We start from the raw sequence: 15,530 nt of genomic DNA, 5'->3' as shown, positions 1-15,530 counted from the left end.
AATTGGACAAGTGATGAAGTTTACACTGATCGTTGACAGCACAGTTGATATAATCACCATCCTGTCTACACCGGCTTGAAAAGCTGGGTTTCAGTTCCATCAATGATGCGAGGAATTTTTATGGTCTTTTTTCACAGCGTCACGGAGTTACTCGGTCTCTGGAGATGGTTTAATGGCTTTTTCACCCGAAATATCGAGTTTTTCCTCCAGCAAAGTAAGTAAGCTGAAACCATCAGATTGTAAGCACTGCCTTCACAATGCAATCATTTTTAACACATTCCCTTGACTCGTCGCATCAGCCCATACTTTCCATCCCTCAGCTGGAAACTCGTGTCGAATCTGTTTAAGCATAGTAAGAAAAAAAATGTAATTTGACTTTCGAATTCTCCTTGTGTATTTTCACAAAATGGCCATGGGATGTAAGATGGTAGGGAAAAGTTGTCGAACTCATCTTGCTCCAGCTGTTTATCCTTTTAAAGCTTTAGTGTAAAATTTATTAATGAAAACCCATTATCTCTTATAATTGACGTTTTTCAACAATTCAAAATTATTGGAGTATTTATAAAAATTCGCATTCCAATTAAAGATGGTCAGAACATATAAGGCTTGTCAATTAGCCTTATACTCAAGTAGCAACAAGGTTGTTCCTTTATGGTACGTTTTTGATTCACAATTAAATGTTTTTGATGAGAATCTTTACCCTTAAATGTATCAGCCATAATTTTAACAGCTCTATCTTGAAGCCTTTAAGACTGTTTAAAAAAACAATTTTCTCATACTCTACTTCTCAGTATGAATATTACTTTTGGTTGTCTATAATTTACGTAATCTAAAAATGGACAAAACCACTCACCACGTTCCTAAATTTATAAAATATCATCGCAATAACAAGTCATCTTGGGAGGTTAAAAGAAGTGATTTTATTAAAAAGACGTAAGTTTTATAATCTCCAATAAAACAAAAGAAAACTATGTAAGAAGCACAACGCAACCCGATGGATTACAAATCTGGCACATTCCCACAATAGATGCTTTTTTCATAAAAGAAAGAGAAAGGATGCATTCCCGTGGGTTTGGATTGGAGTTAAGCGACTACAAAATGCAGGGATTTGAGAAGGATCATCAGCAGGAATCAAAACAGAAGTCTGATTTTAATAAGACAAAAGAGCAATTCTTGGGAAGATTATAAGCTCAGGTCCATGAAGACACTTTGAAATTTCGAATTTCAATGCCACTTTGTACAGCTTTTTTCTATTAAGGGCTATTCACTACAGTGGCAAACGTTCTTTACAGTGAAACGTATAACTTTTATATAAAACTCTCGAAGACTCAAATGTTTTTAGTTGGATTATTATTATTTTTTTAACATAAGCAATCTTTAATACGGTTAACGTCTTGAGAATACGTATCGCTTTAGGCCTTTCCCTTCCCAGAAAATATCTATCTAGAAATCGTTGAAATATTCAGTAAAAGAGAAAACAAACCCAGTAAAGAAAAATTCTATCTAAGCAAATAACATCGGATTTATTGGAAAACATTTTACAGAGAAAATGCGCATGAGTCAGTCTAATAGCTGTAACTATTTATAGCTAGTAGGCTTTTTGTTTTTTTAAGTATTTATTATGCAAAGTTGCCAGACACTAACTGTTAAAGTACAATGATGACGAATGAAAAAAGTCTTCCTTAATCAATTTCCATCATTTATAATGTATGAAATAAGCACTTATTCTCTAGAATTAACATATTTACTTCAGATTTGTTTCACTTTTTGTTCCTATGAAGCTTTTAAACAAAGCTATTTAACTAGAATAGTTTCCTCTAGCCTCAAGTTATTTAAATCACCGAAAAAAAGTCAAATAAAAATTCTTTCCCTTGTGATTCCATTAAAATCTATGTTTGGGATTTTTAATTCGAGAAAAAAACCCCGAAGTAAATACAATCTTCCTTAATTGCATGACAAACTTAGATTTAACAAAATTCCGGTAATATAATTAACTATTTGTAATAGAAATAGAAGTTTGCCTTAAAGGCTTCTTCTTTATCAAAGTGCAAACATCAAGGTTCTTCTAAAATCTCTGAAGAGAATTTTCCACCAAATTACAAACTATCCTTGAAGAATTGATTGAAATTTATGTCTCTATTTCCATAATTATAAAATTTATAATCAAAACTGAAGAGTGGTAACATTATCCATCGCTCACAACGTAAGATCAGGTAATTGAGACTTGAAAATAACATTGGAAAATCGATCTCTCTTTTGGAAAAAGAAGGTGCTAAAGAATACATAAATTTCTCTGCTAAAAATTGACAGGTTTTTCTCGATCCAGGTGGTCATGATCTTTCTAAGAGATGCAATAAAAAGAAATTTCTCAGATAAGAAAAAAAAATAGTGATATTGATCGTCAGAGGTAGCGGTATGTAATTGGATGCCAAATTTCTAATAGATTTCTACTACCTCCGAAAGATTTAAAGCGGGTCAACAACATTCTTCTAGAAGTTGAGAAATATTTTGTCAGATGGCCAAAATTGTAAAGTTTTATGGATCTTTAGTAAAATAATTACTCAAAAAACGTAAGGTTTTCTGTTTCATCCAAGACACTTATATTTCTCCAGTAGCAGATATTGTCAATCGGAATGTCTCGACATCCCTTCGTCGAAAGCATTGGGGAGATTTTAGAGTTGACTCTCGGACCATTGTTCGATTTTTATCCATCCCTGGTGACATTTCTTTACTGGAGAAGAAAATATACAACTTCTCCAAGTGGTAGCTTTTTTCCCCGATAGGTAAACGAAATAATAGAATAGTGTGTCTCTCTGGACAATGAAAAGAAACACGGTGTCGGGAGAAGTTAGTGGACCATGACTGAATGTGTTTGCTTGCTCCACCCGGAGAGAATACTACTATTGAAGAATAGATCGATAGAAAGCCTTGCGTGTTTCTATATGTTCTTCTACATTATATCCTATCATATTTCCCCTGGATGTATTAGCCTATATCTACAAGAGAAACTTACGTGCAGAACAAATATTTCTAAATGGATTTGACTTTCAGTGGCGCTTTGTTATAATGGAAAAGATATGCGCTGCTAGCAAATAGCTGAGACGGAATTTCAAAATTCGTGTTGTTTTATTTAAAAGCTGTTTCTTTTAAAATGTAATTCTAACGTATGCTAACCAAATCCTGGACTAGTTTCAAAAACAATATTGCTATTTTAAACGCAAGATATAAATATAGGCAAAAGAATATTTATTATGAATACGATGCAATTACGCATATCAACCATCTGGTTTCGCTTCTGTGCCTCTGTGTATCATTGCACTATTAGCGGGCAGCGGGAGAGAGGCAAATGAAATTATTACACACAGCTACTGTCCTGGAGATCTGTCATCATCATTTTGTGCACGCCCAAGTAATAGATTGTCCGTGGAGGGAGAAGGATTACGCCACCCACTAGGTAAAGTTATTGCAATTAGCCGTATCGTGCTATAGCCACTTTCAAATGGTAACTCTAACCTCTCCAGCTACTAAAACAAGTAGCAACTGCAGATAAGATAAATAGTGAATGATGGGTTTTGTAATGCTGGACAACACGCTGAGATCATAATTGATCGTTGTTGGAGTAAAGCGACTTAATAAAACAGAATTTGATATGAAAAAGTAAATTTACTAAAACAACACAATTTTTCGATTGATTAGAAATGAAAATAATAACTGAAATAAAAAATAATAATATAAATAAGAATTTATGACAATAATATTAATTTTAATATGATTATATATGGGTGTTTATCTGTAAAACATTAGCGTATCTGTAGAAAATTTGATAATATTTAAAATAAAACATTATAAAACAATTTCCACCGCCAGAGGGCTCATAGTTTCGCGATTACTGCCATTTTGTATATTTAAAATAAAACATTACAAAACAATTTCCACCGCCAGAGGGCTCATAGTTTTGCTATCACTGCCCTTTTGTGAGCAACTACTCTAGCGCCTCCTATCGGACTATTTTGACATTCCACAATACGATGAACAGCTTCAGTTTTTTTTTTTTTTTAATAGATTTTTGGAAAATCTAAAAATCAGGAAAATTTTTAAAAATTTTTTTTTTAAATGAAATAACTTCAATAAATTACAAAATTTTGGTCTTTGTGGCATTTTCGTTATACAAATATATAAAATAACCTTTAATGGGATAATATATAAATAATTAAAAGCATTGTAAGTACTGTAATTATAATAATATTAAATATTAAAATAATTATTAATAAATATCAAAATAATTATTAATAAATATCAAAATAATTAGAATTATTGAGGAAATAATAGGTTTAAGTAGAATTTGGTATTTCAGCTATTTCAGATTTGAAAATAATCTCATATTTAATTTTTTTTTTCTTTTAGGGTATAAAGAATATAAAAATTGAAATATACACAAAATTAATTAAATCGTGAGATATAAAGGTAAACTAAATTGAATTTATGAAAGTAAATATAAAACAGATGCTCCAAAATTGAAATAATAGAGCCATAAAACTGTATCCAGCCCGGGAAGAATAAAATCAGAACATGATTCAAGTGAAATTTATTGTGTGCAAAGTGCATTTTAGTAATGAAGTTATATTCCATATCGAATCCTGTCATCAGGTACACTATAGTACCATGCCAAAGTCAAAAGGAATATTTTAAAAGATTTATATTAAATTTTATTACAATATTATAAATTTCAAGTTAAGTGAAATGCATAATAAATTTTATTAATTAAATTATGAAGTACCGATACAATTTAAAATAAATAAATTAAAATATGATAAAATATTTAATAAATAATCAAAATTTTAGAAAGCTTTTTTTGGAAAATTTCTCAAATTCTCTCATTCAAAAATAGGTCTACGTTTAGTTTGAACTGGAATCCATCCAAAGCTGACAATTAATCGCTAAAAATACTTTTCAGCATACAGTTTTTCCTATTCAAGCATTATAATCTAACTTAAAAGTACTTAAAGGTGACAAATGTGGGGTATTTACAGTAAAGTGGTCCCCCTTGGACAGATAAAGATGTCGAAATGCTACATCTGATAACAAATTGGTAGAGATTTGTAAAGAAAACTGTGAATACGGTTGACAAGATCTTAATGGAGTGAGTCCTTTTAAGACCTCATCGCACAGTTAATTATCGATAAACTCCCCAATTATTTTTCTTCCACGTTTGCAGTGTGTCCTTTTCATGTCTAATTACAAATGTACGTTGTAGAAAAAACATTCAACACTCGGAATATCTAAATATTTATCTCTTTGCATCATCTAAACTCGATTTCCTCTATATAAAAACACCGATGTGCAGGAATTAGACACACGACATCAACTGTAGAAATTAAGTAGTTTGTCAGTTCTAATGACGTACATAAGACGCTACAAAAGATTCCGTATAAGACCACTCGTAAAGAATGAAAGAAAGGGTAATTACTCTTAGACGCTCAGCAGGGTGAACTTAAAAGTTAATTAATTGAGAACGGATTTGTGAGTGATCAGGATAAAATGAATCGTGTGTAAAAATGAAACAGGGAATCTCTACAGGAAGTAAATTATTGTTTTTATTGAGCACGTATATTAACTCTGAATTGACAAACACAATAAGAATAAGTAACAATCATACTTTTGGCACTTGAACGAATTTTTAGAATTTTTTTTTTTTTTTTTCTTGGAACGGTTTCATGCCTAGAACCATCTCTAACCTTTTGCAGACGATCCTTGTATCAGAGGTTACGTTTACATTATACAGTTAGAATAAGTTAAAAAGTTCATGGCGACCAAGAGCACGCGTAACTCAAGCCGAGTCTCTTCGGAAGTTTCATATGAGAAAAGACGCCGTATCGTCAAACGTTAGAATGTAAGATGAAGAAGCGCGAGGCATATACGGCTCGCTCTACGTCCAAATAAACATTCTAAGGGTTACGAGGAGCAGTCCAGCTTATTGCTTCATGGTACATTTCGGCCGGTGAGTAGGACACATGATATACACAGCAGAAGCGGAACTACACACTCGCTTGACGGAGATCCCACACTTCCGCTTGGAATTCTTTCATCTTCTTCTTCCCTTGTGTCTGAAAGAAAGGAACTGTGTTAATCTACAACCCAAGAAAGAAACAAAAGAAATACCACGAATATATTCAGAATGAATTATAAGACAAACCGTGAACACTTGCTACGTATAAGCATATATTTGGATGATGGTAGAACTCAGTCCAATGTTCAAGTATACTAGAGAATGTTCTAATAGACAGGGGCTAGTTTTTTTATACGTTTTACAAGCATTTCTCTGTTTTCTAACAGCTTTTCGGAGAAAAACCCAAAAAACTTGCTTAGTTTTCTCCAACAATAAAAAATATATATATTTTCTTTTCGAAAAATCGATTTTTTAGACATTGAAAATAAATCAAAAATATACTCTTTCTCCAAAAAAATTGCAAAGAGCTTTTTTTTTTTTATTAACATTTTGGGATTTTTCTAAATTCGATTTTCTAATTAAATATTTCCAGATATTAAGTTTTAACTTAATAATTCATCGATTTAATTTCTAAGTTAGAAATATTTGATCATTTAACCATTTTTTGACTACCGATATCAAATGACTGAAGTCGCTTTTAACTTGAATTAAGCTACTCCTCATTGACTTTTCCGCTGTTGCCGAACGTCTAGCGATCAATTACCGGCGAAAAGTGCTAGGTCAGCTTTCAATAACTATTGCATCTCCAATGGCACATAAGGAAACGAATACATCGCTGTTTGGTGACTTCGACAATTCTCGAAATGGCTTCAAACTCACCGTGAGGGAAAAGAGAAAGAAAAGCCTTTAAAAAGCGTCTACGTTTTCAAAAATTGATTTCACATGATTGGTAAGTAAAGGCGAACATTTAGAATCAAATATATGCGCTATTAAACGTCCATTAAATTCTTACTATTTATTAAATGGGCAACAAAATTTCTACTTTATCTATTTAAGATTTTCAAAGTTCTATTCTACTAAGCATGCACAATAGATTTTCAAAATTGTTGTAAATTCTACGAAGCATGCGCAATAATCAAAGAAGAAAAAGCAATTGCAGTATTGGAGATAATAGTTGTTGACTACAAGATTCTGATGAATTAACGTGGTGGAAAGATTTTAAAGTTTAAAAAAATTCTCGTATTCAATTCAAGAACCAAAGAAAAGGAAATTTCTAGAGTTTAAAATAATTTTTTTTTAATTTTTTATTAAATAAATCAAACAGTATATTATTGTCTAAATAACAATTTTTACGTTGCTTTTGTATAGAACTGTTTCTGAAAACTTGTTAAAGAGAAGTTTAATTGAAAGATTACTGAATTTACTTACTCTTTTTAGAACTTAAACATTTATTTTGTAGACCTACGGTGACTTCTAGTTCAGCTATTAAAATAACGTATAGAAAAAATTAGCGCAATTGGTACAAGAGTAATTATATTATTCAAGTTAAGAATGAACCGAACCTTGTTCTGGAATGTTTTGACCCGATGATGGTAAAATATAATTGACAACAGTGTCTTCACTCTGGACATCATTAGTTCCATCGTGTTTCTTACCTATCAAAAGATCAAAAGAAAGAAAGAAAAGGGTTTAGAAAAGATCAAAAAGGGTTTAGAAAAGATAGAAAAGATCAAAAGAAAGAAAGAAAAGGGTTTAGCAACCATACAACATTTAAAAATTACAAAAATCAAAAATAATACTTATTAAAGGAAAAGAATTCTCATAAAAAAAGAAGCCAATAAATAAAATTTTTTTACAGGGACGTACACAAGAGATTGGAAAAATGGATAAATTTCTTGCGAATTTTGAAGACACATAAAAATATATATTTTTATTTTTCAAATTGTTTTAATTTTTATTAATATATTAATTATATATGCTTGGGAAGGTATTCATCGTTGCACGATGAGAAGGAGCATTGTCATGGAGTAATTTAGAAGTTTTTCTAGTTCAGTTCCTTCTGATTGCACTCCCAAGTGCTAATTAATGATTATTAACAGTATGACCTTTTGGTATAAATTCTTAATCAGAATTACTTTAAAAATTAATTCTAGTAGAACTTTACATATTGGATCCGAATTTTTATTTGTAGAGTATGATTATTTTATATTGCGACTAAAAAGTCTTTTAAATAGTCTTAGTTTTTTCATTCAGGAATCTAAGAACCACGTTGAGAAGACGAATAACTTATTTCATCTTCTCAATGCGTTGTCTTGGCATTACATTACTTTCAAATAAACACTACCTTGAAAAATACATTAATTTACTTTGTGTTTTGCTTTAGGGAAGAAATATTTATTCAAAGTAGTGCAACCAGGGAAACTCGCTAAGAAGATGGATTTGGCTTTTACTGGGAGAACTTTTTTAATCAGTTTATAAAGACTTTCGTCAAATATTCGGATAAAAACAATATTATTTATTTGTACTGTATATGTCACTTAACTGACACTGGAGAGAAGTGATATTAAAAATCATTTGTAATTTCAAAAATGTCTAAATTTAAATTCGATATCACCAGATAATTTCTAAGTTAACTTTATTAAATTAAAAAAGTTGGAGCGGAACTGAATTACTCTGTAAACTGCACCAATAATGTCTTTCTACTCTATTTTAGGAGACAAAGGGATCATTGATAGAGATCTTCAGTTCGTAGGCTGATCTGACAACAGGTCACAGAATATAGTACTCGCAGGTGCCACTACGATGCTGCACCAACATCCATTTAGCAGATCACGATCCCGAGCAATCTCTCTCTCGCTATAAACTACATTCGCCAAAACCAGCTGAACAGTCTCTCGTGAAAAGCTTTACGAGAATCGACTGCACGCATGCAATATTTGACTACAGAAATGATGTTTGCATACCCAGAGTCTGTATGCAAAGCTATCTGTGCTTCATTAATTGAACATCGCGATGAACCTCTGTTTACTGTATAATACGGCACACAATACCGTATCATATAGCAGAAAATCTATTCCATTAGCCCTTAAGCCACTTTGAGAACATTTGAATATTAAAATGGAGACATTAATTATCTGGAAACACATCGGGAGAGGAGGTGACCTAATTTCGCTCTTTTTGAGTTGAACTGTTCAAAACGATAATCATCGCTGGTGGTAATGCCAACTACGGCTGAAAAAAGCATAAGCATTCTGCTATTTACGGCTTTTTTTTTAAACCCAAAACAAGTCAGACTATTTCTTTCGTCTGCATCCCAAGGAAGATTTTGTGGAAGTGGCCATTATGTCATCTAACTCGACAACGACAACCTAGCATTAGAAAGCAAGGATTGTGAAAGAGTGGTTTGAAGAGAATGACATCGGAACATTGCAGTAGCCCGCATAGAGTTTAGATCTGAACCCAGCTGAAGATTTTCAGGATTAGAGATGGTAATCAATAAATTCACCAATTAGTTCAAGGAAACCACAGGCTTTTGCCGCACTGGCAAAAAAAATGTAGTTAAGAAAACACAAATTATATACGTCCCTCTTACACAGGTATCCAGTTGCCCTTTGAATTTATTCAAACCAGCCTCACCTACCTGCCAGGGCAACGTGTCACAACTATCAACAACTCGCTGGCTAAAAGAAAACTTCCTACAATCTAATCTAAACCTCAAGCCCTGTAATTTAAATTAATAATTTCTAGTTCTGGATTTTTTTAGACCAGTGAGACTTCCACCTTCATTCATTTTACCAGTCTCTCTCAGAACCTTATAAACCACAATCAAGTCACCTCTGTGGTGCCTGGCTGCCAAGCTCTGTAGCCCACATAATCGGAGTCTTTCCTCATACAGTTGTCCTTCTGCCGATCTCACCATTCAAGTTTCTCGTCTTCACACCATTTCAAGAAGCTCTATGTCGGTTTTCAGATGACGTCTCCATACTTGAACATAATATTCCAAATGTGATCTTACAATTGCCTTATACAGTGGGATTATGACCTCCCTGTCTCTACAGGATAGCATTCGACAAATGATCTATTGGAAAACATGGGCTTTCCTGACTGCCTGTTTAGACTGTTCAGAAAACTTCATATCTGCCAGTATTGCAACTCCCAGATCGCTTTCCTCCTCCGCTGTTTTCAATTCAACCCCACTAAGTGTATAATTTATTTGTGGGTTGCTATTCCCCAAGTGCAGCATTAAAACATAGCTGAGAACAACCACTTCTCTGACCGTCTTTAAAGTCTGTTCAAATCATCCTGAAGGAGCGCTGCTTGACATTGATCATTAACGACTCTGCCGATCTTTGCGTCATCTGCAAATTTTTACATCATGCTTTCTATCCCTTCTTCGATGTTATTTATGAAATTGATAAACAACAGTGGTCCAAGAACCGATCCTTGAGGGACTCCCACTCCTGACATTACACCAATCTAAAGAATATCCATTAATCAGAATCGTCCGCTTCTGTCCTGCAGCCACCCAGCTACCTGTATTAGAATCTTACAAGTAATACCAACCTGACCAAGCTTTTGTCAAAAATACAGATAGATAATGTAGAAATTATTCCATAAATCCAGCTCATGAGTAATTGTGCCAAAATTGCCTACTAAGTTAGTTAAGCATAATTTACCCTTAAAAATGCCATGTTGTGTCCTTCTTAATGTCATATCTTCTGTTCCTGGTAAAATAACGCAGTCACAGGTTCAAGATGAATTGCCGGATCATCTAGACAAGACTGCAGCAATAATTCAAACACAGCATGGGTTTGTTAAGGGAAAGTCTTGTCTAACAAATTTGATTGGATACTAGGATGTGGTTATAAAGGAACTGAATGCCAAAAATAATTTTTATATCGTATACTTGGATTTCAGAAAAGCTTTTGATACTGTTGTACATGGAAGACTGCTGTACAAATTGGAGCAGTATAGCATTCAGGGCAAGTTGCTACAATGGATAAAAGGGTGGTTGAGTGGGGAAAGACAGAGAGTAGTAATCAATGGATGCTGCTCTTCTTGGACTAATGTTATTAGTGGAGTCCCACAGGTTTCGGTGTTGGGCCCACTGTTGTTTTGTATATTTATCAATGATATTGATGAAGGTATATCAGGCTTAATGTCGAAGTTTGCAGATGATACAAAGGTTGGTAAGGTTGTTAACGACAATAAAGACAGTATGCTACTGCAACAGGATCTAGAAAATTTGGGCACATGAGCTGAGAAATGGCAACTGAAGTTTAATATTGACAAATACAAAGGTTTAATAGTGACAAATGCAAATAGAAAACTAAAAAGACTTGGGAGTGATTGTACAGTCAGATATGTAGTTCGCTGAGAGATGGGCTGCCAGGACAAGTCATGGAGTCTTGTCAATGATATATAGGTATTTTTCTAGCAGGGACAGGGAGGTTATTATCCCGTTGTACAAGGCACTGGTCAAGCCACGCCTTGAGTACTGCGTACATGTCTGGAGGCCTCATTAAGGAAGGCTTAAGTTTTGCAAATTGCAACGGCTGGAGACTAGGCACCTGCGAGGTGATCTGATTGAGGTGTATAAGGCCTTGAATGGGTTAAGCACGCTGAAGTCTGATGAGAATCTTCCGCTTGCTCAAATTTCGCCCCCTGAATTTATTCCCCCTGAGGGGGCATAAATTCAAACTGAGGAAAGAACAGATGTTCGAAAATTTGCCTTTAGGCTAATTGCTAGAACAAACTTTCATCTGTCGTTGTGGAAGTTGATAGCTTAAATAAATTCAAGGAGGAACTAGACTGGACAAACTTTTAGAGGGAATTGTTGTGTGAAATTGTTTTTTTTTTTTTTCTGATGCTACATAAGCTTGCTTTCTTGCATCACATGCTTCCACTACTACTATATCTGTCTAAATGTTCCTGGATTGCGCTATTAATCACTGCCTATAAGATTTTTCCTACCGCTGAAGTCAGACTAACCGGTCTGTAGTTACCAAGATCCAGAATTACCTTATTCTTATGAAGTTCTTAACGATGAGTCCAAGATGGACTCTTTTTCCAAGATGGAAACCTTTATCAGTTATTTTTTTTAAGTGCATAATCAATTTTTTACAAAAAATGTGGGAAATCTTTCTTTTTCTTCTTTTATTTATTTTTATTAAAAAAATGTCTAACAAGTTGTTTTATTATATAATTTATTTAATCTAATCTGATCTCTGAGAGTCGTAAGAAATTAATGTTTTCTGTTTATGCGCAATAAGGCGATTTTCCGATTTTTCACGCATGTGCAGATACCACAGAAATATATTAACACATAAATAAAGAATTCTCTGAAATTTAATCATTTAAATGCTAGTAAGTTTAAAAATTATAATAAATTACATAATATTAAAATTTAAAAAAAAGGAACGATTTGTTTTCCAGATAAGTTTAACCTTATATCTGAGTTTTGTTAAAATTTTAAAATTATCCCGATTTTGGAATGGGTCAGTTATGGAGAAGCACACTTCATTGAATATTAGGAATAACAAAATGAAATTATTTACAAAGGCAAACATTTATAAGGACTGTCTTTTCCTTTAATCTGGGGCAACAGGATTTAAACTGCATAAATATTGCAATGATCACAATTCATACTACACAGCAAACTCTGCCTGTGTAACGAGTTTCCCTAGTATTGCACTACTTCCGGTAAATAGCTTCCGGCAGCTTTAGATATTTTCAACTTTCAAAACTAATTTTGTATACACTGGTAGCTCAACGAATTTGGTTTACATTGGGTTTTAATTTGGAAAGATTAATATTGATATTTTCCAGTGGTGGAAGATTTGTTAATAAAAGTTCGTTCATGGGATTTTAATTTGTAAACTTTAATACTGACATTTTGAAATGGTGCTTGATTTGTTTGAAATAATATATTTTTAAACACTATTCGTTTTTTGCGTTTTCTTATGAAGTTCTTAAGACACAATCACACAAAGCAACGAAATGCTTAGCCGGTAATCACCAAAGTGCTACTTACTCCATAGGAGTTTACTTGTTGATTGAAATTCTACGATTCATTCCAAAAGGCTCAGAGCTCCCCCCGACACACGAAAAGTAGGGCACATCAGAAAGCGAAGGATAAGATTTTTAGAACTGAAAAAGGCATTAACTAAGTAGAAAATTTGTGCCATCAAGCTATCGAATTTTACTTACAAGGCAAGAAAAGAGGCGAACACGCATTACATGTCCTTTGTCTACACAAAGAACAACCGCGTCCTTTGAAATTTAAGTAACTTACCTTGTCCCCTAATGCTGGTTAATACACTGCCAGTGGGCTGAATAGACAAAGTCGGTTTTGGAATTTCTAGAAGAGAAAGAGAAAGAAAAAAAGTGGAAAACATGAGACTTGACCAGCTCGGAAGAATCAACGATTACACAATAAGTTTAAAAATAGCGTCCACCCCTGTTCTCTTACAGTAAACAGAATCTTATCTGAACTGACATCAGAAGCCATTACAAGAAGGATGTTTTGCTTTTATGTTAGGAAGAGAAGAAGGATATTACGCTTTGCTTCTGCAAGAATTTTAAACCTCAAATAAGATAGCAAAAGAAACGCTTTCGCCTCAAGAAAGTCTTAATTTTTAACTTCTGTTCGTAAACTTCCTTCGTTTCTTTTTATTTTTCGTGCCTTTAAGTCACCGTTTGTCTTCCTATCCTCTTTTTATGCTTTGGGTAGGGCATTCTAATTCAGTTTTCTCTTAAGAGATTTCCTCCCTCTTTCTTCCTATTTTTTTTTCAAAACCTATCTTATTATATTCAGATTCTCTGTCTCCCCAGATCATATTTCGCGGTTCGCGAGCCTGTTTTATGAACATATTTCATGCCACCTCACTTTTCTTATAGTTAACGCACATTCTACTTATTTTTGAACGATCCTGTTATAACTCTTCATAATGTTTACGTTACCAGTCTGTCTGTCAATTTCTCTCTCTCTATCTAAATTCTATATTCGTTTATCGCTCTTTTCTTTATTTTTTCTGTGTGTCTGCGTGTGTGTGTGTGTGTGTGTGTGTGTTAGAGAGAGAGGAAAAGAGGAAAAACAGAAAGGGGAGAAGAAAGAGCAAGAAAGAGAAGAGAGGGAGGGAGGGAGGAAAGAGAGATGGACGAAAAAGGGAGAGAGAGAGAGAGAGAGAAAAGACAGTGAGGGAAGAGAGAGAACAGAGAGACAGAAAACAGACCAGAGAGGAGAGATGAGAAGGAAGACAGAGAAGGAAGAAGAAAGAGAGAGACAATAAAAATATGGAGAAAAAGAGAGAACAGAGCAGGGGAAGACTGAGATAAAGAGAGAGAAAATAGAGCAAGATAAGGTAGAGAAAAACAGAGAGAGAGAGAGAGAGAGAGAGAGAGAGAGAGAGAAAAACAGATACTAAGGAGAGAAATGAGAAGAAAAACAGAGAAGGGGAAAGAGAGAGAAAAGGAGAAGGAGGAAAGAGAAAGAAAGAAAAGGAGGTGAAGGAAAGAGATAGGACAGAGGGAGATGGAGAAAGGGGACGAGAGAAAGAGAGAAGAAAAAAACAGAAAGAGGGCAGAGGGAGGTGGTAAGAAAAACTGAGAAATGAGGAAAGAGCGAAAACGAGAAAGTGAGAAAAGAGAGGGGAGAGTGAGAGAGGGGAGGGAGAGAGGAGGAAGATATTGGAAGAAGAAGAAGGGAAAGAGGTGAAGGAAAAAGAGAGGAGAGGATGGAAGAGAGTTTCTTTATATTTATTCCTTCTCTTTGGTTTGGAGGACAGAGGGGCAAAAAGAGGAAAGGAAGCAAAAAGAAAGGGAGAATTGAAAAGAGAAAGAGGAGAGGAAATTAAAGGATAATATAAGCAGGAAAGAAAGAAAGAAAGAATTCAGAGCAAAGTGTAACTTTGCTCTGAATTTGCCAAGAACAATTTAATATGTGTACACTTGGCATTCAATCATTTCTTGTTCTTTTTTTTTCTCTCTTTTAAGGCGCCTCTGTAGCCAAGTGGGCAGGAGCAGCAATGCGTAGCACACGCTTCTTGATGAGACCGGGGTTTTCGAGCTCGTGACCACCAAACACGGAGGATGCGGAGAGGTCAGGGAATGACCAACGCATATCCCCGGAGCAATATGGCTTTAGTTGCTAATGCTCCTAAAAACCAAATAACAACAACAACTCTCTTTTAAGGGGCGGTCTGGTAATTAGTCTCCCTGGCTAGCTGCTAAATATCTCAGAGTATACTGTGGTAATTTCATATCGTAATATTGATTTGTTCTCAGTCAAAATTTTAATAAAGAGCGCTGCATGATATGAATCAGTCCAGAATCCCAGAAGCCAGCCAAACTGTATCCCACTTTCAGCAATGTTATGAGCGAGACAGTCCCACTCTCATTCAATCTGGTCAAATGCAGTATTTCGATTTCTACACTGTGCAGAAAACAAAATTGCGACATCCAAGATTCAATTAGACACGCTCCTGTTTTTCTGCCATAAGATGTAACGCTGCTATTTCGTTTTCTTATTCATTTTATTTTTAATGTGTTGAGCTCAAATATTTAGCAGTCTAGACAACATTTT

General features: G+C 34.1%; 1 protein-coding gene across 2 annotated transcripts in view; it reads right to left on the bottom strand.

The window, feature by feature from the left end:
* Positions 1-5,576: 5,576 nt before the first annotated feature.
* The window catches only part of LOC150085280 (lachesin-like), a 189,007-nt gene continuing 179,053 nt past the window's right edge, over positions 5,577-15,530 (bottom strand). For both annotated transcript variants that reach the window (XM_090373124.1, XM_090373125.1), the window contains 3 exons: positions 13,242-13,307; positions 7,510-7,602; positions 5,577-6,104 (listed from right to left, as the gene is read on the bottom strand). In XM_090373124.1, the coding sequence (XP_090229250.1) occupies positions 5,980-6,104; positions 7,510-7,602; positions 13,242-13,307 (284 nt within the window). In that variant the 3' untranslated portion in view covers positions 5,577-5,979. The remainder of the gene's footprint in view (positions 6,105-7,509; positions 7,603-13,241; positions 13,308-15,530) is intronic.

The sequence above is a fragment of the Mastigoproctus giganteus genome, chromosome 5, assembly GCF_048544385.1.
Source record: "Mastigoproctus giganteus isolate SK-2022 chromosome 5, ASM4854438v1, whole genome shotgun sequence".
NCBI lineage: Eukaryota > Metazoa > Arthropoda > Arachnida > Uropygi > Thelyphonidae > Mastigoproctus > Mastigoproctus giganteus.
This window is presented reverse-complemented; position numbering and strand designations above follow the sequence as displayed.